The sequence below is a fragment of the Puma concolor genome, chromosome B3, assembly GCF_028749965.1.
Source record: "Puma concolor isolate L17-30 chromosome B3, mPumCon1.1.hap2, whole genome shotgun sequence".
Taxonomy (NCBI): Eukaryota; Metazoa; Chordata; class Mammalia; order Carnivora; family Felidae; genus Puma; species Puma concolor.
In genome coordinates, this window is record NC_141672.1 from 16,020,484 (window position 1) to 16,045,470 (window position 24,987).

Sequence of the window (24,987 nt, forward strand, 5' to 3'; positions counted from 1 at the left end):
GGTTGATACATCAGAACCAAAAGAGGTTTTTTGGGAAGCTCTGTGGACCAACTTAAAGAAAGATTAACAAATAACAAATCACTTTAGAGAGGCTCTCCTCACCTGGCACAAAAATAAGCAAAACCAAAAGTGAAAAACAACATCTAAAACAAAAGGTATTTGGGGCATCTGGGTGGCTCAGTAGGTCAAGCTTCTGACTTAGGCTCCGGCCATGATCTAGCCGTTAGTGAGTCAAGCCCCGCGTCAGGCTCTGTGCTGACAGCTCAGAGCCTGGAGCCTGCTTCGGATTCTGTGTCTCCCTCTCTCTCTGCCCCTCCCCCACTCACATTCAGTGTCTCTCTCTCTCTCAAAAATAAATAAACGTTAAAAAAAATTTTTTTAAGCTATTTTTGTTTTAGGGGCAGGAAAAAAAAAAAGCAAAAGTGAATCCATTTGGCCCTCAGAAAAAAATATTTTAATTTCCTTGCTCTTCGACGTGTCCAGGAGCTGCTTCAGAGTCATTCATTTGTACTAAAATCAGTTTGGTGGCACAGGAATGGTAATCGGAAGTTGTGGGGGAAAAGTACTCTAAAATGTTGAAGCCTCAAAAAATTCATAAAGGTTAAAGGAGGATGTGAAGATAAACCATCTGACTGCAGAGCTGAGGACCATCTGCTTCTGCTCTGATCACATTTCTGTTAGCTTTTCATAGATTGGTAGTCTCTCCGTCAATTACCTTCCTCCACTGAAACAAAGACAGCATCACAAGAAATCCCAATAACAAAATTACTATCAGAAATGCCTTCCTGGGGGCGCCTGGGTGGCCCAGTGGTTTGGGCTTGATTTTGGCTCAGGTCATGATCTTACGGTTCATGGGATCAAGCCCCAAGTTGGGCTCTGTGCTGACAGTGCAGAGCCTGCTTGGGATTCTCTCTCTCCCTTCCTCTCAGCCCCTCCCCTGCTCTCATTCTCTCTCTCTCTCTCTCTCAAAATAAATCAACTTTAAAAAATAAAGGGAAGGGGCACCTGGGTGGCTTAATTGGTTAAGCGTCCAACTTCGGCTCAGGTCATGATCTCCCGGTTTGTGGGTTCGAGGCCCGTGTCGGGCTCTGTGCTGACATCTCAGAGCCTGGAGCCTGCTTCAGATTCTGTGCCTCCCTCTCTCTGACTCTCTCCTGCTCATGCTCTGTCTCTCTGTCTCTCTCTCTCTCTCAAGAATAAATAAATATTTTTTAAAAAATTAAAAAAATAAAGGGAAGAATATTTCATTGTTCATTTTTAACATCTAACAGATAAAGAATAAATATGAAGAAATACATTTTTCTCATATCTCTTCCCAATTTGTTAAAATTAATTAAAAGCTTTTAATTCTGAAAGAATTCAATGTATATATTTCTGATAAACTGCATAAAGAAATCTCAGTGGGAAAAAGGAAAAAAGAAAGAAAGAAAGGAAAGAAGGAAGGAAGGAAGGACGGAAGGAAGGAAAGGAAGGAAGGAAGACTCTCCTGGAGGAATCCAGGAAGAATTTCCTTAATTGATTAAAAAAAAAAAAAAAAAAAACTGGCCCTCAAATCAAGAAATGAATTAAGAATGTCCATAATGTTGGGGCGCCTGGGTGGCTCAGTCGGTTGGACGTCCGACTTCGGCTCAGGTCATGATCTCGCGGTCTGAGAGTTCGAGCCCCGCGTCGCGCTCTGTGCTGACAGCTCAGAGCCTGGAGCCTGTTTCGGATTCTGTGTCTCCCTCTCTCTCTGACCTTTCCCCGTTCATGCTCTGTCTCTCTCTGTCTCAAAAATGAATAAATGTTAAAAAAAAAATTTTTTTTTTAATAAAATAAAAATTAAAAAAAAAGAATGTCCATAATGCAATTACATTTATTTGAAAAGGTAAATATATGTTTAGGAACCTATGGGGCTGAGAATTAAGGATGGGAGTGGAGGGACACAAAGGTCAACTCTCATGTAGTGTTGGTAGGAATGTAAGTTGGTGCAGCCACTGTGGAAAACAGCATAGAGGTTCCTCAAAAAATTAAAAATAGAAATACCATATGATCCAGTAATTCCACTACCAGGTCTTTACCCAGAGAAAATGAAAATACTAATTTGAAAAGACAGATGCACTGCTGTATTTACTGCAGCATTATTTACAATACCCATGATATGGAAGCAACCATATAGATAGGTGAATGGAAAAGGAAGATATGGGATATATGTACAATGGAATATTATGCTGCCATAAAAATTAGATCTTGCCATTTGTAACAACATGGATAGATCTTAGAGGGTATTATGCTAAGTGAAATAAGTCAGACAGAAAAAGACAAATACCATATGATTTCAGTTATATGTGGAATCTAAAAGACCAAACAAAAAGCAGAAATGGACCAAATACAGAGAATAAACTGATGGTTGCCAGAGGGGAGGGTTGGAGAGGGATGGGCAAAATGGGCGAAGGGGAGCCAGAGATACAGGCTTCCAGTTATGAAATGAATAAGTCATGGGAATAAAAGGTACAGCATAGGGTTTATGATCAGTGATACTGTAATAGCATGGTATGGTGACGGATGGCAGCTACACTTGGGGTGACCACAGCATAGTACAGAGAAGTTGAATCACTATGTTGTACACCTGAAACTAAGGTAACATGGTGGCAACTATATTCAAATTTTAAAAATTAAAAATTACCTAATTAAAAAGGAAAAGCACACAGTGAAAAAACAGTGTTTAAAGGCTGAGTCAAAAAATAACTAACACATAAGTGAACCCTATAAACTTTTCAGCAGCCCTATCCAGCTATCAAAAGCCCGGTTTGGTGGGGTGGCTGGGGGGCTCAGTTGGTTAAAAGCTTCGGACTCTTGATTTTGGCTTGGGTCATGATCTCACGGTTCCTGAGTTCGTGGAGCCTGCTTGGGATTCTCTCTCTTCCTCTCTCTGCCTCTTCCCTGCTCATGCTCTCTCAAGATAAATAAATAAAACTTAAAAATTTTTAAAGCCCAGTTTGATAAGGTAATATCAAGTTAAACTTCTATTCCCAATGAAATACTGCTCATTGCTCTGCCAATATATATATATATATATATATATATATATATATATATATATATAGTTCCTACTTACATAAACTACCTCAGCAAAACAAATAAAAAGGATTAGAAAGGAAAAGAGTATCATAAATTTCTTCTAGATCTGGTACTCATTCTCCTAAGCCTACTCTGATATTTACATCAAACCCATTAACAACCCCTGCTCATAACAAGAAAATAGTAATAAAGCATAACATTTTTTAATGTTTATGGCAGTAGACATTAATTATGTATCACATTATGGACGATTATTTCAAATCCACAGCAAATAGGACAATACAATAGGACAGGACCTAACAAAATCGACTGCCCTAATGATCTTAACCATGTCAAATGGTTAACCAATGACAACAGAAGTATTTCCCAGTATAAACCTGTGTCTTTTTTTTCTTCATTATCATTATCAAAATCACGGTTCTACCAAACATACCTTGTAATAAGTCTTTAATCTTTCAAGAGGGCCAATAAGGCCTAATGACAGCTGTACAAGAAACCAAGTAAAAAGACACAAGCCCTTACCTTATTTAGCTGCTAATTCAGGAGACTGCAAAGCCCTAAATCTGTTTATCTTACTCTTCCTAGATAAAAAGGAGCAAGGTCCCTCTATGGCCCCATCTTCACCATTAATGAAAACACTTCCGCTTTGACCATGCACTTTCCAAAATGGCATCTCTCCAAAATAACAAGGGAGAAATCTATCTCTCTGTCTCCCCCATCCGCCCCCCACCCCGAAGGCACCAGGGATCAAGTAAGTTTCAGAATACTGTTCTTTATCAAAATTAGATAGGTCACCTTCCTTCAGGACTTTCTAAAGCCTTTAATCCACAAGTATGTTTAAAATTCTTTACCATTTAGCTAACATCTTGAAAAAGGCACAGTAGATGGGAAAATGTACTGGGAAAAGTTGAGAAACACACAGCTTTGAAATATTAGGCTACATCAGGGCCAAAGAGGGAGCACAGTATGGACAGTAAATGGATTTATCAGCTTTGTAACTTTGGACAAATTACTTAACCCTGTGCCCCAGTGCACTTAATCTGTAAAACGGGTGAAACAGTACCAATTTCCTAAGAGGGATGAGGATTAAATGAGATGACTTCTAAAACCCTCCGAACCAAGCCTGACATAGAGTAAATACTCAATAAATGTTAGCTACTATTTTTGTTACCTATTTTGCAAGGTTATTCTAAGCATAGACATACCCATAATTTACACAACTTAGTAAGCAGTAAGCACTCAACAAAGGTCATTTGGCTGAACACACATAAAATCCTGCTCACAGTGCCTAGCACAAACTAAATCTGAATTCACAGGCACAGTACTGTACTGACTGTGCTATGATTATATGTTATTAAGAGTATAGGATCTTAACCATTAATAAAAGCACTGCTCCTTTGCTTATAACATTTCACCATGAGACTACATCTCCCTAGTACGGTAACAATGAAGATACCCGACCCTTGCCCACTGCCAAAAGAGTAACAGAGGTCAAATAAGTTTCAGAACTATTGTATTGCCAAAATTACATTTCTTTTCTTCAGAACCCAGAGGCTTTAGTATGAATCTTGAATCTTCAACCAGGAAATATACTGTTCCCAGATGAATTCACTAAGCAGCTCTTGGGCAACAGCTCTGTGGAACACAGAATGGAAACTACCCTAAATTAATGGAAAAACAGAAACAGCATGTAAAGCTGTTGCAAACCATTGTGCCTAGAGCAGTGCCCGGTACATCGTAGGGTTTTAACAGACTTTTGTTGTACAAAACGAAAAGGGGTCAATGTACTGTAACAGTTCCCAGACATAGTTGATTGTGGAATCTGGAACCTTGTTTTTTGTTTGTTTGTTTGTTTGTTTGTTTGTTTTGAGGACCACCTGTAGGACTAACTGTGCCAAGAAACACGCTTGGAAAAATGCTTCCCTGTGGAAACACAGTCCTATTAATGAACACGAACTAACCCAAAAGAATCGAGCTTAGCATTCCCACTAACATGGATTGTTACAGGAGAGATGTTCTACCTATCTGAAAGTCTGTATGTTCACCTCAACAGGTTATCTGTCATCCACTTGCTCACATGCAACAAGGCAGAGCCTAATAACAGTATTCACACATAGGTCTCCACTTATGTAACTCCCCTCAATTCTCCTTTTTTTTCCCCCTAATATCTCCAAGGCAACACTACTAAAGGAAAAGCTGGGAAACCAGCTTTTACTAGAAGCACTGACAAACTGCCACAGCTCTGCTCCTCTTCTCCCTTTTTCTCCAGGAACTACCTGCCACCTGTGTTGTTCCTCTCACACACAGTATATGGCCATCCTCATTCTCTTGATTTAATCTCTCACTTCATTTAAGAGAATGAAACTAAACTAGCACTGTAGTTTATTTAAGGTCTTTTAATCAATGCCATCATTCCTTCTTTCAGGGAAACTCTTTTCCCATCCCTCCCTCCTAATAGTAAATGTATCTCTTCCCCTCCTAGATTCTCATTTCTCTAACTTTGCATTACCTGCCTCAAATTGCACTCATGTCCGAGAATCAAAGCCTCCTTCACTCCTGGGCAACAATCTTCACATGAAGTGGGAGGATCACAACGTTTGATCCAAATAACAACAACAACAACAACAACAACAACAACAACAACAACAATAAGGCAACTGTTTCAACAAGAGGTGAGAAGTTACAGATCTTTATACATAATTGTTTTAGAAATTAATAACGCACACGCAGAGAACTTAAGAGCCCATCCATATGAAAGTATAAACGAATCATCAAAGTTCTGCACCAAAGTGAAATTCGGGACTTTTAAGTGTTCCTTTAAGGGACGCGTAAAGGAAAGGAGCTGCTTAAGTTTGAGGAGGGGGCGGTTCTGGCACAGCACTCGGGGGTTCCGTGGGGACGCGGGGACGCCGCCGGCGGGGAGGTGCCGGTCACGGCTCTAGGGGATCTCGCGCCAGATGCCTGTGCTGACCACACGATCAACTTCGCCCCGGGCCTTTCACCCCGGAGCCCCCACGGGGCGGCCCCGGGACCCCCCAGGGCCCTCTGCCTCTCGCCGGGATCCACAGGGCTGACGGGGTCCGGCCGGTACCTGGTCATAAGGGGACTTCTCCAGCATCTGCGTGCATAGATCCGCGCAGAGCTGGAACTTCCTGCGCCTAAAATAGCTCCAGGCCAGGAGCAGCGGCTCCATCTCCGAGCCCATGGCGGCCGAGGGCGGCCCGCGAAGGACCGGGGCCGGGGCCTGGGAGGGCGGGGTCGAGGAGCAAGAGGCGTCCAGCTCTGCCCGGCAACGCGCGGAGGCAGGGGCCTAGCCTGAGAGGTGCCCGCATCGCGCCTGAGAACAGGAAAAAGAAAACCCACCACGAGTCGAACTCAGCTACGAGGCTTGTCAAACCTTGGCTGCAGAAAGTGTATACTTTTAAAAGATACTTATTTCATTAACCTCGAGAAGAAGGCACCATGGCTAAATTAAGAGGTAGTGACTTAGACACCTCCGACTGGGGTCCTCCACCCTCCCAAAGGAGGACCGGTTGCCTAGCAGCGAAACGCTCTGCTTCCTCTGCTAGTCTGAGAAAAATCCCAGGTGTTGACCCTACAACGGGTGTCCTACTTTTCCTTGCACGCTTTCCTGCCCCTATCATTTATCCTTCCAATTCTAGAAACACAAACATGAGACCAGTTTCTTCAATACCATACTGCCCACCAGAACCCAAGGATTCTAAAAGCCCTCAACAAATCTCAGTGTTCGAATAGAAAGGGGTATTGGATACTGCTTAGTCCTATTGAGGCATTTTACAGATGAAAAACTGAGATCGGCTCAGAGAAGAGAAATTATTCACCCAAAGTCGCATGAAGTTAGGGAGCGGGACTGTAATCTGGGCTACAGATTAGACTGTTACAGATAGGCTGTTAATGCCGCTATTATACAATGCGTAAGGATTCTGGATTACAAATTGGTGACTTTTTTACAAACAAAATAACATAACACACAATTTTACAAAGGAGCTTTTTGAAATGCCATCTCCAACCGCTTGCTGTTTGTCAAATGCTTACTTGTGCGGAATGATTTCTTTAGGCACAATTCTGACTTCTCTCTAGAGATTTACACAGATATGAAAAAAGAAGTGTGACTGGGCTAAATCTAGGTAGACTTCGTTAGGAAGGGTATCTTTTTTCCTTGCCTCTTTCCTACCACAGTGGGAGAGGCAAGAGAGGAAAAATAACTTAATACTGAAGAACTTTCTGGTCAGGTCTAAATCTCCTTTTACAGATAAGAAACAACAACTCTTAGCAAAAATAAATCACTCACAGTTTTCTCAAACCACTAGGGTACCATAATGCAGACATTATATTTAATCCCAATATTTATATATTTCATGAATATCAAAATAAAACTACCTTTCTAACCTGACTAATGGGTTGGGAGTAGTTTTCTTCTTACTAAGCAGTATTTCTTGTATTTCTTGAATTTTTGCTTTTCAGAAGCAAATAGTAATCAGGGTTTTTTCTTTTTTAAAAAATGTTTATTTATTTTGAGAATGAGAGAGAGAGCATGAGTGAGGAAGGGACAGAGAGAGACAGGGAGAGAGAGAATTCCAAGCAAGCTTTGTACTGTCAGAGCAGAGCCCTATGCGGGGCTCAATCCCACTAACCATGAGATTATGACCAGAGCCAAAATCAAGAGTCAGATGCTCAACCAACTGAGCCATCCAGGTGCCCCTATCCAGGTTTTGATTATTACAGTTATGTTTATTGTAATTAGTCCATTTTTGTTTCCCTCAAAGTGCTTCTAGAAATGTATTCTGTCCTAAGACAATAGCCTGTTGTTTCTGAGAGTCAGGTTGTAGGACTCTACACATGCTGGCAATTGCAATTGGGCTCAATATTTCTTTTCTTTTTTTTTTTCAACGTTTATTTATTTTTGGGACAGAGAGAGACAGAGCATGAACAGGGGAGGGGCAGAGAGAGAGGGAGACACAGAATCAGAAACAGGCTCCAGGCTCCGAGCCATCAGCCCAGAGCCTGACCCGGGGCTCGAACTCACGGACCGCAAGATCGTGACCTGGCTGAAGTCGGACGCTTAACCGACTCCGCCACCCAGGCGCCCCAAGGGCTCAATATTTCAAAAGACTTTTTGTTTTCTGATACAATGTTGCTATGTAAGTGAGTCTCAACTCCAGCTCCATATTAGACAGATTTTTAAATAAAATTTTTATTTTAAAACAGATTTAGATTTATGAAAAAGTTGTAAAGAGAGTACAGAGAGTTCCCATATATGCCTCACCCACTTTCTCCTATTGTTAACATTTTATGTTAGTACAGTACATATGTCACAATGAAGGAACCAATATTGACACGTTGCTATTAACTCCATGGTATATATGGATTTCAATAATTTTCCCCTGGTATCCTTTTTCCATTCTAGGATCCCACTTTGGATACCTTATTACACTGAATTAGTAATGTAAGGGTTAAATTGTAGTGTTAGGGCTAACCTGTAGCCTTGAGAAATAACAGCTTTGTTTTAACACTGTAGGTTAAGAGATACCAGCCTTATCCTATCAATCAAGGGAACAAAAGTTCAAGGAAAATCAACTGGATTAGTGTTTGATTGGATTGGGGCAAAGGCATGTCGGAACTGTTTCCACCCCCATCTGGAAACTATTTCTTTGTTCTGTTCCCAGGTGATGATAAGACGATGTGGTGGACTATAAGAACTCTGTACACCGGCTGTTCGGGGCCGCACTCTGGTCGAGAGTGTCAGTCCTGATCGGTCTGCCTTGCCTCTCATTGCAATAAACTTTGTTGTGACTGTCACTGGTGCCCATAGCATTCTGTTTCAGGAGTCGTGTGGATGCAACAGTATGTCTCCTTTCTCTGGTCTGTGGCAGTTTCTCAGGCTTTCCTTGTTTATGATGACCTTGACAGTTTTGAAGAGTACTAGTCAAGTATTTTGTAGAATATCTGGAAAACTTTTAAAAATACAGACACTCAAATTCCATCCTTCAAGATTCTGATTTAAATAGCTTGATGTAGAGCTAAAACATCAGTTGTTTTTTTTTTTTCTTTTTAAGTTTCTTGGTTAATTCTACTAGGCAGCCAGGGTTGAACAACTATCATGTTGAGTTCCACATGGTCTTGCATATATTGAGATTATTGCCAACTTTCTAGACAAGAACAAGATTTTTATAAGTGGTAAAAATAAAGAGACATAAATATATAAGTATGGGACAAAAAAGAGGCATTAAAAATATTTTAGGACCATAATAATTCATATTAGCTTCTTTCAGAAGGCTGTTAATTTTTTTTTTTTTCCTTTTAGAAAAGTCAAATGGAGGGGCGCCTGGGTGGCTCAGTCAGTTAAAGTGTCCGACTACGACTCAGGTCATGATGTCTCAGTTTGCGAGTTTGAGCCCCACGTCAGACTCTGTGTAGACAGCTCAGAGCCTAGAGCCTGCTTTGGATTCTGTGTCTCCCCCTCTCTCTGCCCCTCCCTGCTTGCACTCTCTCTCTCTCTCAAAAACAAATAAACATTAAAAAATTTAAAAAAAGAAAAGTCAAACGGCTGTGGAAAATTGTAGAATACTTAGCAAATTGCAGGATGTGAAGCACGTCTAAATGTAGCATAAACTGAGCCTTTAAAAGATTATAAATTGTGTAAATTTTTAATTGTGTAAATATGTTAATTGATTATGTGAATGTGTAGATAGACTTTATTACATTTTTTATAATTTCTAATCCATAATGCAGAAACCATTTTTTAATGTTTACTTATTTATTTTTGAGAGAGAAAGACGGAGAGAACGCGTGCACAAGTGGAGGAAGGGCAGAGAGAGAGAGGGAGACACAGAATCCGAAGTAGCTCTGGGCTCTGAGCTTTGAGCACAGAGCCTGACTCAGGGCTCAAACCCACAAACCTGTGAGATCATGACCTGAGCTGAAGTCAGACACTTAACTGACTAAAGCCATCCAGGCACTCCAGAAACCACTTTTTTAAATGGCATGCTAGTAACAGGAAGAATAGTAAATGTAATAGCTCCTAGTGAAAAGGGTAGATAGGACTTACTGGGGCCATTTTCAAACTGAGGAAAATGAAGCACAGAGAAACAACTTAATCCCTTTGAAAGAAAGGGTCAGTTTCACAATCAGAGCTAGATCTCAGTTCCTGGATCCTTATCTTTTGCTCTCCAGCAACTACATATCCCTTCAGGTTAATTCTGTTTAAAGTGAAATACTATAGATATGTAACTTTAATTGTCAAAAGTTAACTTTTCTTAAATGTTACATTGGTATTATTCAGGCCATTTAAGGTTAACCCAAAAGAAAAGCAGTTAAACTGGGATCTTCTCTTAGTCAACAAGTATTTGTGTAGGCCCTATGCTTGGTGATAAGAACAGCAGAGAGGAACAAGAGAGGTCTCCAGTCTCAAAGATACTTAGAATAAAGAGTAGTTAGGGGAAAGAGCACTGAATTTGAGGTCAGACTTACTGGCTGTGTTTTCTCAGGCAAATTAGGAATCAATATAGGATGGTAGTTAAGAAGTCGGCTCTGGTGCTACATTTCCTATATTTGAACCCCTGACTCTCCCATGCACTAAATGTGGGGATCGTGGGCAAGTGGCTTAATAGTCCCATGCCTCAGATATGTGCTTCATCCATAATGTAAATGTTCTTTAAGAATTTTTGTTTCTGCATTAAAGGACTAGAAAAACACACATGATGGATGAAACTCATAAGAAATGTTAACTATAGATAGTAAGTATGTCATAGACCTATAGGACATGCTAAACATAGAATAGACATTTATGTGTTAAACACATTAAGAGAATGAAAAAAATGAGTGTTACTTGTAGATAGAAAGAGATGGAAAGCAAAATAAGCCTTAAATACTCATAAAGCATGGATCAGCTTTATCTACCTCAAATTGGCCACCCATTGGTATCATCCATTCTAGCCCACTTGCCCTCTGCTTAAAATACATACCATTGCTCATAAGGTCATCACAGAGCTATAACTGCAGCTGTGTATATTTGCCTCTTCTTCTCTCCAATAGAGCAAACATCTGGCACCACAGATCTTCCATCTCTAAACTTTCTTGCCTGCCCTTGACTCTGGTCCTTGTAACAACACCATCTGTGATAAAGAAAGGTGATGTAAAGAGAGTCAGGACACAGGAACTTTGAGCAAACTACAGGCCATGCGGTCCTTTCACCTATTTGCACTAAATTTCTTAACCTATTCAATCCCATTCCCTTTGCTTCTCACTGTAGATTTTAAGTTGATTTAACAAACTAGCCATTTTGGTCTATGAGCCTTTCAATTTCAGCACTTCCAGGATAAGCCCACTAGTTAGTGTACTTAGAAGCCACCATAGCATTTCCCCACTACATATAAAATGGGAATGAGGATGATGACTACGAGAACAATGATGATGACGGAATGACTATTTTATGGGATGGTTGTGGAGATCAAGCCAATTTCATTTAGGCAAGGCAATAATTACATTGTCTATTCAAAAAACACAGAAGCACATTGGGATGGAAACCAACAATGTATGCAACCAGGGATTGCCTCAATTTTCAGTCAGACACATTTATTACATCCTAGAGAAAGAGTATTTTGAGACAATACCAAAGAAACTGGAAGTCGTTCTTTTTTACCCATTCTTGAGAAAGTGCTTAATAAATATCTATTGATATTTTAGCAAAAAATTATTTTGAATACATAGTATGAGATGTCAGGAATACAGAGTGAATAATGGAGGTGAACAAACAAGTGCAATAGAAGGAGGTGGGAGCCATGATAAACCCAGGAAGGGACAAGAGTAAGAGTGAAGGCACAGGGCTGGGTGATTTTACATCTTCTCCATGGTTGGTAAAGAGCTTTGTGGTCAGCAGCTCAGGGAAAGCTTCACAACATGAAATCATGTGATCAGGAAAGAAGATGTGGAAGGAAAGAAGCAAAGGTGGGTTCAAGCCAGATCATCAAGAGTATGGAACATCACATAGTGGAATTTGCACATCCAATGAAAAACCACCAGGGAAATTTTACCAGAGAATAAGAACAACTTGGCTGACTTAGAGTGAAGGTAGGAAGATCACTTAGGATACTCCTGTCATAGTTAAGGTACGACATGCTGGAAGTAATGGGCATGGACGCAAGAGGCAAACAAATGTCGAAGAAATAAAATCAGACACTGATTGGATATGTGGAGGGCATTTGGCTAAGGAAAGAGAGAAAACTAGTCTAGTTCTCAGGTTTCCAAGTCATGAGTGTACGGATAGGGGGGCCAGTCACCAAGATCAGAATGAAGGAGAAGGAATGGAGTGAGAAAAAATGAGAGTAGTTCAGTCTGGGGCATAATGATTTCATTGCCTCTGGGACAGCAGGATGGAGATTTTCTGTTGGTTACTGGAAACAGATGCACAGAAGAGGCCATGAAAACAGTTCAGTGATGGAGATAAAATTTGAGACTCACATAATTATATATCTGTTCATCAAAAGCAATGGAGAGAATGAGATTACCCCCATGGAGAGTTTGTGGAATGAGAAAAGAAAAGAACCAAAGCAGAACCATGCAGATTTACTAACATTAAGAGACAGGTAATGAAAAGACGAGAGATAAAACATACCAAGAAGGAATGCTCAGACATGTAAGAAACCAGATCTAAGAAGACCAGATGAGTGTGGGATCGTGAAGCCAAACTATAGAGAGAATTTCAAAAAAGAAGAAGCAGTTCAACCATGTTAAATTCTGAAAAGATACGATGAAAACTAAAATAAAAAATAAAAATAAAAAAAATAAAAATACCAGGTTTGGCCATAAGTCACCCATCTACAATATTTGTCTCCATTTGACTACAGTGGAGTCAAGAGAGAACAGGCAAAGAAATCTGCGTGTTATTAGTTGAGGTGAGAATCAGACCTAAGAAATAGACACACGAATAGAAGTTATTCTCTCAAGGAACAGTCACTCAAGCAAATGATTTAAAAATATTTGCAAAGCCACATGCATGTGTTTGAATTAACAGAAGTTTTATACTTTGTGGTGGTTCACCATATAATAGATGCTGTGTTCAATTTTTTAAAGCTATAGGGCTCTGGGGCGCCTGGGTGGCTCAGTCAGTTAAGTGTCCAACTTCAGCTCAGGTCATGATCTCATGGTTTGTGAGTTAGAGCCACACATCAGGCTTTCTGCTTTCAGCCAGAGCCCGCTTCAGATCCTCTGTCCCCCTTCTCTCTCTCTGCCCCTCCCCTGCTCTCTCACTCTCTCTCTCAAAAATAAACTTAAAAAAAAAAAAAGCTATAGGGTTCTACTACTGACAATTGCATAAACCACTGATTCTGGGGTAGAAACTTTTCTCTAAAGTGGATGTGATTTGAGGTAACATGTTTTTAGTCTTTTTGCTCAGGAAGAAGTGGTACTTTTATACTCCTGGACTCTACTGAAAAGGTGAACTCATTATTAGTACTAGTATGGGACTTATTCTACTATTTAAGCTTTTTTTTTTTAAAGCCATTGAATGAATAATTCCCAGGAATATACAAGCAAATGCCATTCAATATTAAAGTAGGAGTCACTAACAGATTTATCTATTTACCAGTATAACAATGGCTACCATTTATTGAGCTCTTATTCTGGGTGGATTGGGCACAATATTAGGTTCTACACATGCTCTTAAGTCTCCTCACTAACTCTGCAAGCTTGGTTCTATTATTGTCCCCATTCTACAGAAGAAGAACTAAGACTTGAACTTAGTTGTTTGCTCAGTTATCCAGTGAGTCTGTGCACAACGAGGATTTGAATTTATGTGGAGTCAAGATCCTACACCCTTCACCGGATGAGCAACTTGTATTTTTTCAAAAGTACAAGATGCTCTAGTCACACTGAATTTCTCCCTATTCCCTCTACACTTGATGTACTTGAAGCATTCTGTGCCTTTGCACATAGCTGCAGTGTCTTATCTCCATCCCCCATGCCTTTTGTCTGGTTGGCATAGATCCAAGCCAACTTTCAACCCTATTTTGAACTCTACTGATTCTCCAAAGACCTATCTGCAAGATGCTCTCAGTACCCCTCTTATAAAACTTCTTATGCTACACTATAATATCTGTCTCCTTGTAGACTTTAATGTTATTCATCCCTTTCCCAGAAGCCTAGCATACAGTGCACGCATGGCATAGACATTTCATAGATTCTTGGTGAATGAATGGCCGAATGAAGTTCAATAACTACTATACCAAATTCAAAATTGATGGTTATATTTTGAAATAAATAATTTAATCTTTGAATATGCATTGTGGCATCTATCTAAAGGCTTAGGGAACCAGTTTAACCATGCCAAAACTTAGTGTCAAATAACTTGTTTTCATTAAAATACCAAAGCCTTTGGAGATCAGTCTATATTAATAGAGTCTACCTAAAGCGATTTGAAATTTCTTTTCAAAAAGAATTAAAAAGGGATAATCCTTAAAGGGAATAAAAGTCTGATTTTGTAAAGACTGATTTTTGGTTTTTATTTTCTAAAATGATCCATTTAAAGATCTTATACATTTTTAAAGATAGCTTAAATATTATACAAGTTATCAGAAAGTTCACTTGCTTTAAGCTAGTGGATATTTTTTCTAATACTTTTCTGCAATTCCAATATTACTAGGTAAATGTTTCTTAAGATCTCAAATAAGCCTTTTTTTTTTTTTTAGATAATTTTTTGGACACTTCACGTATCTTCTTGATACAATCAATCCTCTTGATAATTAGTTATTCACCAAGCATTTATTGAATGCCTACCGGTGCCAGGCACTTTCTAAGCTATAGGTACAGTGATTATTAGAGCAAAGACTCTCTCCTCTCATGGATGGGGAGAAGAGATTACGACTATTGGTAAACTAGTAATATACCTACCTTAAACCACAACCAACGTCATACTCAACAATATACCCTTAGAAGCATTCCCAGTAAAATCTGGAATAAGCGATGCTAGCACTACTGCTATTTAATACTGTTCAGAAAATTATAGCAATGCAATAAACAGAGTAAGAAGTTTGGCTATCAGAAAGGAAGAGCCAAGATATTATTGTTTGTCAGTTGTAGATAATTGTCTTTCTAGGAAACTTTGTTATTTGGAAAGTTCTTATTTTTTTAATGTTTATTTCATATCCCATAACTTCTTGGACCCTCTGATTCAATGATTTGAAATGTTACCTTCATTATATGCTAAATTCAAGTATAGAATGAATATTGTTTCTGGGTTGTGTGTTCAGGGTCATTGACATGAAGGTCAATATTTTTTGAAAGTATAACACTTTTAATTTCTGTAGCTCTATTTACAAATCTTTACATTTTTTTCAAGTCCTCGAGTTTATGTGAGCCTTTATTCATAGATAAACTATTTTCAGTTATGAAGTTAGTCACAATCCAATATTACTGGCATTTTAAGTATGTGAATAATGATTTTTCCTAATCTACTGGGAAATATTCTCTTAATACTCTGCTCCTACTATAGTAAACTCCAAATCAAAAAAGCTCTATAAAACTAGTGACTTCCTTGAAAATAAAGAAAATGCTTCTCAATTTCTGCACATGAGCTACACTACATTAACCCCAAATTACTGACCATCTACCAAAATCTATTTTCTTCTTGTGGCTCTTGAATGAAGCTATTACCTGTTATTTTGACAAAGGTCTTAAGAAAGTGAAAATACAATTATTAAATATTCCCTTTTATTCTAAATTTGCTTGTTTCAGTCTGAATTTCACACGCAATTACACATCTGCTCAGGTGAGCCATCTAGGTGTTCTTAGAAATATTTATCAAGTCCCTTTGATTCATATCACATACGACAGCCTAAACGATTTTAAACCAAGCACATAAAGAGAGGCTGATTACATTCAATTGCTTTTTCCATCAAGCTTCTTGTACTCTGAAAATCAGATTCTAAAGTCTGAGAATGAATTAATTTTCAACAATTGAAGTAGGCTTAGAACTCTGTTGGTATAAATTCTATTTATGTGACAGACAACCACTTCTGCCTCCATCTTGTCCTCATGCAGTTGAACATGATATGAAAGAGCACCTTATTTCCAGTCATTGGTAAGGGGTCATACAGATTCTTTAAAAATCACTTAAAAAAGGAAAATAAACCCAGGAGCTCCTGGATGTCTCAGTTGATTAAGCTTCCAACTGAAGCTCAGGTCGTGATCTTGTGGTTCGTGAGTTGGAGCCCCACATCGGGCTCCCTGCTGTCAGCATAGAGCCTACTTCCGTTCCACTGTCCCCCACTCTCTCTCTGCCCCTTCCCTGCTTGTTCTCTCTCTCTCTCTGAAAACAAATAAACTTAAAAAAAAAAAAAAGAAAAGAAAAAGAGACCTAGATTCTTTTCACTAAAAAAAAAAATGACAAAGATCAAAGCAAAATCTACCTATCCTATGACATTTATACATAGAGAATCCTAGTACAAATATTTAAAATATAAAATATAGGGGCGCCTGGGTGGCGCAGTCGGTTAAGCGTCCGACTTCAACCAGGTCACGATCTCACGGTCCGTGAGTTCGAGCCCCGCGTCGGGCTCTGGGCTGATGGCTCAGAGCCTGGAGCCTGTTTCCGATTCTGTGTCTCCCTCTCTCTCTGCCCCTCCCCCGTTCATGCTCTGTCTCTCTCTGTCCCAAAAATAAATAAACGTTGAAAAAAAAAATTAAAAATAAATAAATAAATAAATAAATAAAATATAAAATATAAACACAGTAAATTGGTGCAGCCACTATGGAAAACAGTATGGAGTTTCCTCAAAAAATTAAAAATAGAAATACCATGTAATCCAGTAATTCCACTACTGGATATTTACCTAAAGAAAATAAAAACACTGATATGAAAAGATATGTACACCCCTATGTTTACTGCAGCATTATTTATAATAGCCAATATATGGAAGCACCCTAAGTGTCCATCTATAGATGAATGGATAAAGAAAATGTGGTGAATATATTTAGATATATATAATGGAATATCACTCAGCCGTAAAAAAAAAAGAATATCTTGCCATTTACAATAGGATAGACTTAGAAGGTATTATACCAAATGAAATAACTCAGAGAAAGACAAATACCTTATGATTTCACTTATATGTGGAATCTAAAAAAACAAAATGAGCAAATAAATAAACAAAAGCTCTAAACAAATAGACTCTAAATACGGAGAACAAACTGATGGCTGCCAGAGGGGAGGGAGTAGGGGAATGTGTAAAATTGGTGAAGGGGAGTGGGAGATACAGGCTTCTAGTTAATGAATGAATAAGTCAGAGGGATGAAAAGTACAGCATAGGAAATAAAGTCAACGATATTGTAACAGTGTTGTGTGGGGACAGATGGTAACTAATCTTGTAAGCATATAGCATAACATAAAGAGATGTCAAATCACTATGTGGTACAGTTGAAACCAGTGCGACATTGTCTGTCAACTATACTTCAATAAACTTCACAACTTAAAAATACAAAATAGAAGAACAGATTTAAAAAAAATTTTTTAACGTTTATTTATTTTTGAGAGCCAGAGGGACAGAGTGCAAGCTGGGGAGGGGCAGAGAGAGAGGGGGACACAGAATCCAAAGCAGGCTCCAGGCTTTGAGCTGTCAGCATGGAGCCTGATGTGGGACTTGAACCCACAAACTGTGAGATCATGACCCAAGCCAAAGTCAGACACTTAACCGACTGAGCCACTCAGGCACCCCAAAAGAACAGATTTTTTTTAAATGCAGTATACACTGTATTATTACATCTCTGCTTTCTACTCTGACCAGCCCCAAGGACATTATATACATATATGAAAGGAGGGCAAAGAGTGAGAAAGTGTCTTTGATGTGGCTAGAACGCTGCTCATTTTTTAAAAATTAAGTTCTGGAATGTTCTACCACCACCATCCAAACTTCCCAGCAAGACCTAAAAGTCCTACAGCTCCTGGCTATTTCTCTGACCATATCTCATCCCCTTATCGACTCGCTTACTCCACTCATGTGACACTGGCCCCCTTGCTGGTCTTTGACTGGGCTTAGCGGGGCAATGTTGCACTCAGTGTTTGTAGACAGCCACATTCTTCCCCCAGATAACCTCTCAGTCACTTAATGAAGGGGTCCTTCACTCTGTCAATTCATGAAGGTCCCCACCGACGTGTCACTTCATTAAAGAGGTCCTCCCTACAAACCAGCCCCATCTCATTTCCCTGCCACTTTTTTCTCCATAGTACCTGACACCCCTTGGCATATTTCATAAGTATGCACATATACATTATCATCTATGTCTCTGCCCTCTCTTCTGCAGAATGCAAGCACCAAGAGTTGATACTTTGCTCTATTCTCCGTGCCTAAGGTAATGCTTGGCATATAATATGTCCTCAAAAAATATTTGCTGAATAAATTGCTTTCTCTCCAATAATATTAGGCTAAATAATACAAGTTGTGGGTCACTATTTAGGTTTAAAGATCCAATTATTAATTAGCACGTTGATAAATATTAGCACTTGACAGTATGAATTATTTAATTGAACATAATGTCTATACCTTCTCATAAAACCACATAGAAAATTGTCAAATCAAGAACCTCTGCAACTCTATCTCATTCTATTCATAATCTCTGGCTTTAGCCCTCTCTTTGCTGTTAGGGTCAATAGCAGAGTAGTCCCCTCACGGTATTCATTACTAGACAAATTTAGCAGAGAAATGAAGAGTCATCTACCCAGCAGACTGCCTACCCTCACTTACATCCTGAGTGCCCATCCCTGAACCCCCACTGGCCCTTTTTTTACAAACAATTTTTTTAATGGTTATTTATTTTTGAGAGTGTGAACAGGGGAGTGGGAAAGAGAGAGGAAGACACAGAATCTGGAGCAGGTTCCAGCCCCTGAGCTGTCAGCCCAGAGCCTTGATGCGGAGCTGGAACTCACCAACTGCAAGATCATGACCTGAGCCGAAGTCAGATACTTAATCAACAGAGCCACCCAGGAGGCCCTATAGGAAGTTTGAACCCCTACTGACCCTTGAGAAGAAGAGAATGGCTAGAGGTGCATGGAGGGACATATTTTGTCTTCTTGTGAAAGTATCATATTTATGCTTACTGGCATTCCCCTTCCTTCCCTCAATATCCTAAAAAATTATCCACTTCACTCCGGAAGTTCTAAAGTTCTAAGCATTTGTAGGGTGGTGAATTACATTACACGACTCCTTTTCCTTCAGGATATTATGGCAGATTATATTATTATCCCCACTTATTCACTCCTCCCTTGCAAGAAGATTTAACATCCTCACCCATTGTTGCCATGTGATTCAACACTGAGTTGGCCCCCATTGACATTGGACCTGGTCATGTGACTTGCTGTGACCAATGGGTCATGGGCATAAAAAGTATACTACATGCTCTAAAACTTTAAGAGCCTTTCCGTGGTTGGCTTTGCTCTTTTCCCTCTGTTCCTTCAGCCTGAGACCTAGAATGAGAAGAGATGTAAAGCAAAGTATAGCCAGGCCACGTCACTGTAGCTGACCCACAACTACCCTGACCCACAATGTGAACAGGAAAGAAATGTTGGTTATTGTAAACTACTGAGATGCTTGGATCATTTGTTATTGCAGCAAAGCTAATATCTTCATACTCTTCTTTTTTCTCCCATGATTAGAATTCAAATATCCATTTCTACAAAATTAACAAGATGTGAAGAAGTTCCACATGAAGAACACTACTAATTTTACTGAAGGGCATATGAAAAGAAAAATAAACAAATAAAAAAATACCATGTTCCTAGATAGGTAGATTACACAGTGAAAAGTTTCAGTTCTCTTCAAATTAACCTATAAATTCGGGGTGTTTTCAACAACTAGAATGGTTGAATCTGACATTCATCAGGAAGAACAGTCCCCCCCAAAAAATTTTTGAGAAATAATAATAATGACCGTCTTGCCCTACAAGATATTAAAAAATGTACACGGATGCTATAGTAATCAAAATAAGATGGTACTAGAACAGGTTCACAAGTAGATGGATGGAATAGAATAGAAAAGCCAGAAATGGCTACATATATGTGATGATTTAACAGATGATAAACATGGTAATTCCTCCCAACACTACCCAACCTGTTCTTTCTGAAATCATTCCAATCTCAGAAAATGGTACATCCATCTTTCCAGTTGCCTAGACCAAAAGCCTTACATATATGCTTATCTTCTCTTTCTTAAACACACACATCCAAATTCATTAGCCAAGCCTGTTAGTTCTACCTCAAAAATAGATCTAGAATCTACCTCTACTAAACCGCTTTGCCCCAACTATCCTTATCTCTTGTATCAATGACTGCTTTAGGCTCTTGGGACCTTTGACACTACTCAACACAGCAGCCAAAGTGACTCTTTCAAAATATCCTAAATTAGATCATGTCACTTCTTTCCTTAAACCCCCTCCAGTGTTGGCCATCTCACCTGGATTTGAAAGCCAAAGTTCTTAATGCTAACTCATAAGTCCCTAAACGATCTGCCCCCTCTTCCACCCCATTACACTTATCTAATCGATAAGACTGATCGATTAGACTTATCTAATCGATAATCGATTAGACTGATCTTATCGATTGCCGCCTTACATTAGCTTATTATACCCGGAGTCACTCGAGCTTCTATGCTAATCCTTAAGTGGATCAAACATGGTGCCATAACAGGTTATTTGCACTTACTCTTTTCTCTACCAAGAATGCTCTTTTCCTAGATATCCACGTGAATTGCTTCATCCCCTCCTTCATGTTCTACATCTAATGCTATCTTATTAGAGTGATCATCCCTGACCACCAAAATTAGTCACATAACTTTCCCAGTGCAAAATGAAAATGCAAGGTTTTTCATTTTCGGAATTTCAAGACAACAGAGCATTATAATATTGAACATTTGGAAAGGTTCAAAGCTAACATGTATTTTTCTATCACTTATCAACTTGTACATTAAGCCACTAATTTTATTAGGAAGGAAGACAACTAATTTTTATTTACATAAAATATAAACACAACATAAATCTAGTTTTGTTTCTGTTACATACAGTAAGACACTCTATGATCATGTGTCAATCTCTTATAATTTGTCTACACAGTATTTCACAGGATATGAAGGAATGATCATAAGAAAAATTAATGGTGCTCAAAAATTGTATCAGATGATGTCAATGATTTAACAGTACACTTACTAAGCTTTTCTTAAAGGTATATTATGTTCAAAGGCTATAAACCCCTCAATTTATGATTATTGAGTTGAGAACCATCCTGTTTTCTTCCAAGTACAGAATGTTTTATTTCTGTCACTTTTTCGGAAATCAGTACTTAACCCATCTCATTTTTTGTTTGTTTGTTATTATTTTTCCAGAAGGCCCATCTCATGATAATGTGTAACTAACTTGGACTCGCGTTGTATGGCACAGGTTTTCATGTAGATGTATTACCAGTGCGTGTGTGACATTGTTTGAAACAACCTTTACTCTTCACATCTGAGAACAACCACCACAACAACATAATAAGCATTTTCTAAAACCTTTTTGAGATGCTGGACTTCTTTTTGATCTTCCAGTTCAAGTTCACTTATTGTCTAACAAACAAATCAATCAATGCCATTGAATTATTTCAATTAAATCCCTTTTTTTTTTTTTTCATTTAATTCCTGTGTTTTTTTTTTTTTTTAATTTTTTTTTTCAACGTTTATTTATTTTTGGGACAGAGAGAGACAGAGCACGAACGGGGGAGGGGCAGAGAGAGAGGGAGACACAGAATCGGAAACAGGCTCCAGGCTCCGAGCCATCAGCCCAGAGCCCGACGCAGGGCTCGAACTCACGGACCGCGAGATCGTGACCTGGCTGAAGCCGGACGCTTAACCGACTGCGCCACCCAGGCGCCCCTTAATTCCTGTTTTGAGAAGGATTATTAATTAGCCAAATGATTCCTTTTCTGGGGAGTGTTCCACAACTCTTTGGTGAAATGAGCATGTTACATATGTGCCTTCTTAATTGACTACTTAACTACTTAACTTACTTAACTACTTAACTACTTCTGCAGCAAAGTTAGAATGTTAACACTGCTTTTCTTACATATAAAGTTTATCATCTAATTTCAAAATGTTAAGAGCTTTCCCCATTCTGTCTGGTCTAGTCATCCACTCCAGTCTCTGCTTATGTTTCTACTTTTCAGCTAAAGTTGTAAGTTATTGTTCAAATTTGTTTTGAAGTTTTAATTTTAAATTTTTTCTGATCAAAAGAAAGGAAGAAATAACTCAGATAACTCACTGAATAATGACTTAAATGGGCCTATTTCTCTTGTGGTCTTCCAAGAGTCCTGTCACTATGTCAACCCCATTAGAATGTGGATCAACATAAATTATAAGGTATTCATAAAGTTCCCTCTCCATAATTAGATTTTTACTCACAGGACTGGGTATTATCTGATATTTAAAAATTAATAGGAAAGGATAAAAAAAATCAACAACAAAGTTAATCTTCAGGAAAGGATGTGTTCTAAGATGTGCCAATGTTCAGTAGAGCTGTTTCAATCCTGTGGAGGAACTCTGTCTCTTCCTCCCCGTGAATACTAATAAAAGAATCTGAACAAGTTGGAGAAGATAAAGTATATTCAGTCGCTAAGCCAGAAGATCAACAAAGTAGGAAAGGCACAATTTTGAGGATGAGTTAACATGTCCCATTTGTTAACAGTATTTTTGAAGACCCTCTTGTACTCATGCTCTCATACATTTTGTAGAAATTGCTTGGAAAACATTCTTCAGGCATCTGGGAGCTTTTTTATATGGAGACCTTTACGAATTCCACTCAAGTGCCCCAACTGCAGAAGTATTATTGAAATTCCTCTAACTGGTATTGAATCTTTACCTGTTAATTTTGCATTAAGGGCTATTATGGAAAAGTACCAGCAAGAAGTCCGTCCAGATATCGTTACCTGTCCCAAACTTTACAGACAATATTAAATGTTTACCATCTCCTAGATAAAAAATTAGTTCGTGGTCATTGCCTTACCAGAGGTTAACGTCATGGTCATCCCATAGATGATCTTCAAGGTGCCTATCTGAAAGAAAAGGATACACCCCAAAAACTGCTTGAACAGTTAACTGACACACACTGGACAGATCTTACTCATCTTATCCAAAAACTGGAAGAACAGAAATCTCATTCAGAGAAGATGGTCCAAAGTGATAAGGAAGTTGTTCTCCAGTATTTTAAGGAGTTAGTGATACATTAGAACAGAAAAAAAAAATTTTTTCTTCCTGCTCTGGGTAAAGTTAGCAATCTGATTAATCAAGAATACACTCCACAAATTGAAAGAATGAAAGAAATATGAGAACAGCAGCTTGAATTGATGACACTGACAACATCTTTACAGGAAGAGTCTCCACTGAAATTTCTTGAAAGAGTTGATATCCGCCAACACGTACAGATTTTGAAACAAAGACCACTTCCTGATGTTCACCCTGTTGAAATTTATCCTCGATGAGCCAAATATTGAAAGAAGATTGGAGCAGAACAGAAATTGGACAAATTAAGAGACTTCTCATTCCTGAAATGAAAATTTCTTCAAAGAGGGTGCCATGTTCCTGGCCTGATAAAGATGAAAAATAAGTCGAAGTTTTTAAGATTTTAAACATTGTGTAGTTACATTAATTTTAGTGATACTGATGTTGATCCTCTTTTTTAACCAACACATAATAACCTGAAGTCTATCTTTTTACCAAAGTTTATCTAACAATTTGCATGATTTAAAGAATATGCTATGTCACACTTTATATTTGCTGAAGGAATTCATGTGGAAAATAGTTTCTCGTTGAAAATTCAAACCTGAATTGTTTAAATAGGCTTATTCTGTACAGCAGAGACTAACAACCATTGCTAAAGGGAGAAATAGGGTAGCATGGATAAATAGCAACCTAAACTATCAGAGTTGCAACAAATACAAATACACAGAAATGTTAAACCATCCATACTTCTCTTAGATGAAAATGTGTCAGAGCTAGAAATGATACAGAATGGATCTAAACTAGAATAATTATCTAGTAACTACTTAATTTAATACATTATCCCATTTTATTTGATTGAGGCTGACTTTATCCCTGTGACCTTGAAACACTTCTGTACCGATACTGTCTTTCAGCATTATGCCGCAGTGGTTGGTTACTGTTGCAGTTCTTTATGTATACATAGCTTTTAGGTTAAAAGATGGCAAAATTGTTAAAGTGTATATATACCTTTATTTTGATGTGGCCCCAAGCCTCTAAATGGACAAAACAAGGAGGGTGAGTAGAGGTTTTAATTCAAACAGCAGTCTAAAAGTAATAAGGGATTGCATACATTAGGGATATTTCTGATCAAACATACATGATACATTAATGTATTTTAGATAAACATTGCATTAAATCTATCAACATTCATTCCTAACAAGTTATTGATTTTGGAAATGTGTTAGGGAACAATGACCTTTTCAAATAATGATCTTACTTTATGGTTTGTGTAAATTTCACTTTTGGTTAGTGCTTTATTTAGTCTTGCCAGTCAAATCTATTTTTGGATAAAAACTCTGAAAACACGTTACTAGCATAATATATTGTTGATATATTCCATCCTCATTTGATTTAGGTGGCACCATGTTAACTATATTTGTCTTAAAAATGGTCTTAAGTTCTCTGCCATTTGCTTATGTGAATATCAAAGTACCAATGATTTAATCTTTTCTTCAATTTTGCTTAAATGGGAGTCTGTGTAGCTATTAAGTCAAATCCCTTTGATTAGTTCCCTTATTGTTAACAGGGACTGGAATTGTGCTTATGGTAGGACTGTTGGCTCTTCTGTCCATGGAACCATAAGTATAAGGTTATTTGCTTTCCAGAAATTCCAAATTGGCTGTTGCTCTTGGATCCA

At 38.5% G+C, this 24,987-nt stretch overlaps 1 protein-coding gene and 1 pseudogene across 6 annotated transcripts in view; one reads left to right on the plus strand and one right to left on the minus strand.

Moving 5' to 3' along the window:
* Positions 1–6,322, minus strand: part of TTC8 (tetratricopeptide repeat domain 8) — a 59,794-nt gene extending 53,472 nt beyond the window's left edge. For 2 of the 6 annotated variants that reach the window (XM_086709048.1, XM_025918682.2), the window contains exon 1: positions 6,152–6,321. In XM_086709048.1, the coding sequence (XP_086565174.1) occupies positions 6,152–6,265 (114 nt within the window). In that variant the 5' untranslated portion in view covers positions 6,266–6,321. Of the gene's footprint in view, positions 1–5,569; positions 5,629–6,151 lie in introns of all 6 variants that reach the window. The other 4 variants (XM_025918684.2, XM_025918683.2, XM_086709049.1 and 1 more) reach the window with 3 other exon arrangements.
* Positions 6,323–12,591: 6,269 nt separating this feature from the next.
* Positions 12,592–23,900, plus strand: LOC112855853 (tripartite motif-containing protein 59-like; annotated as a pseudogene).
* Positions 23,901–24,987: the final 1,087 nt, after the last annotated feature.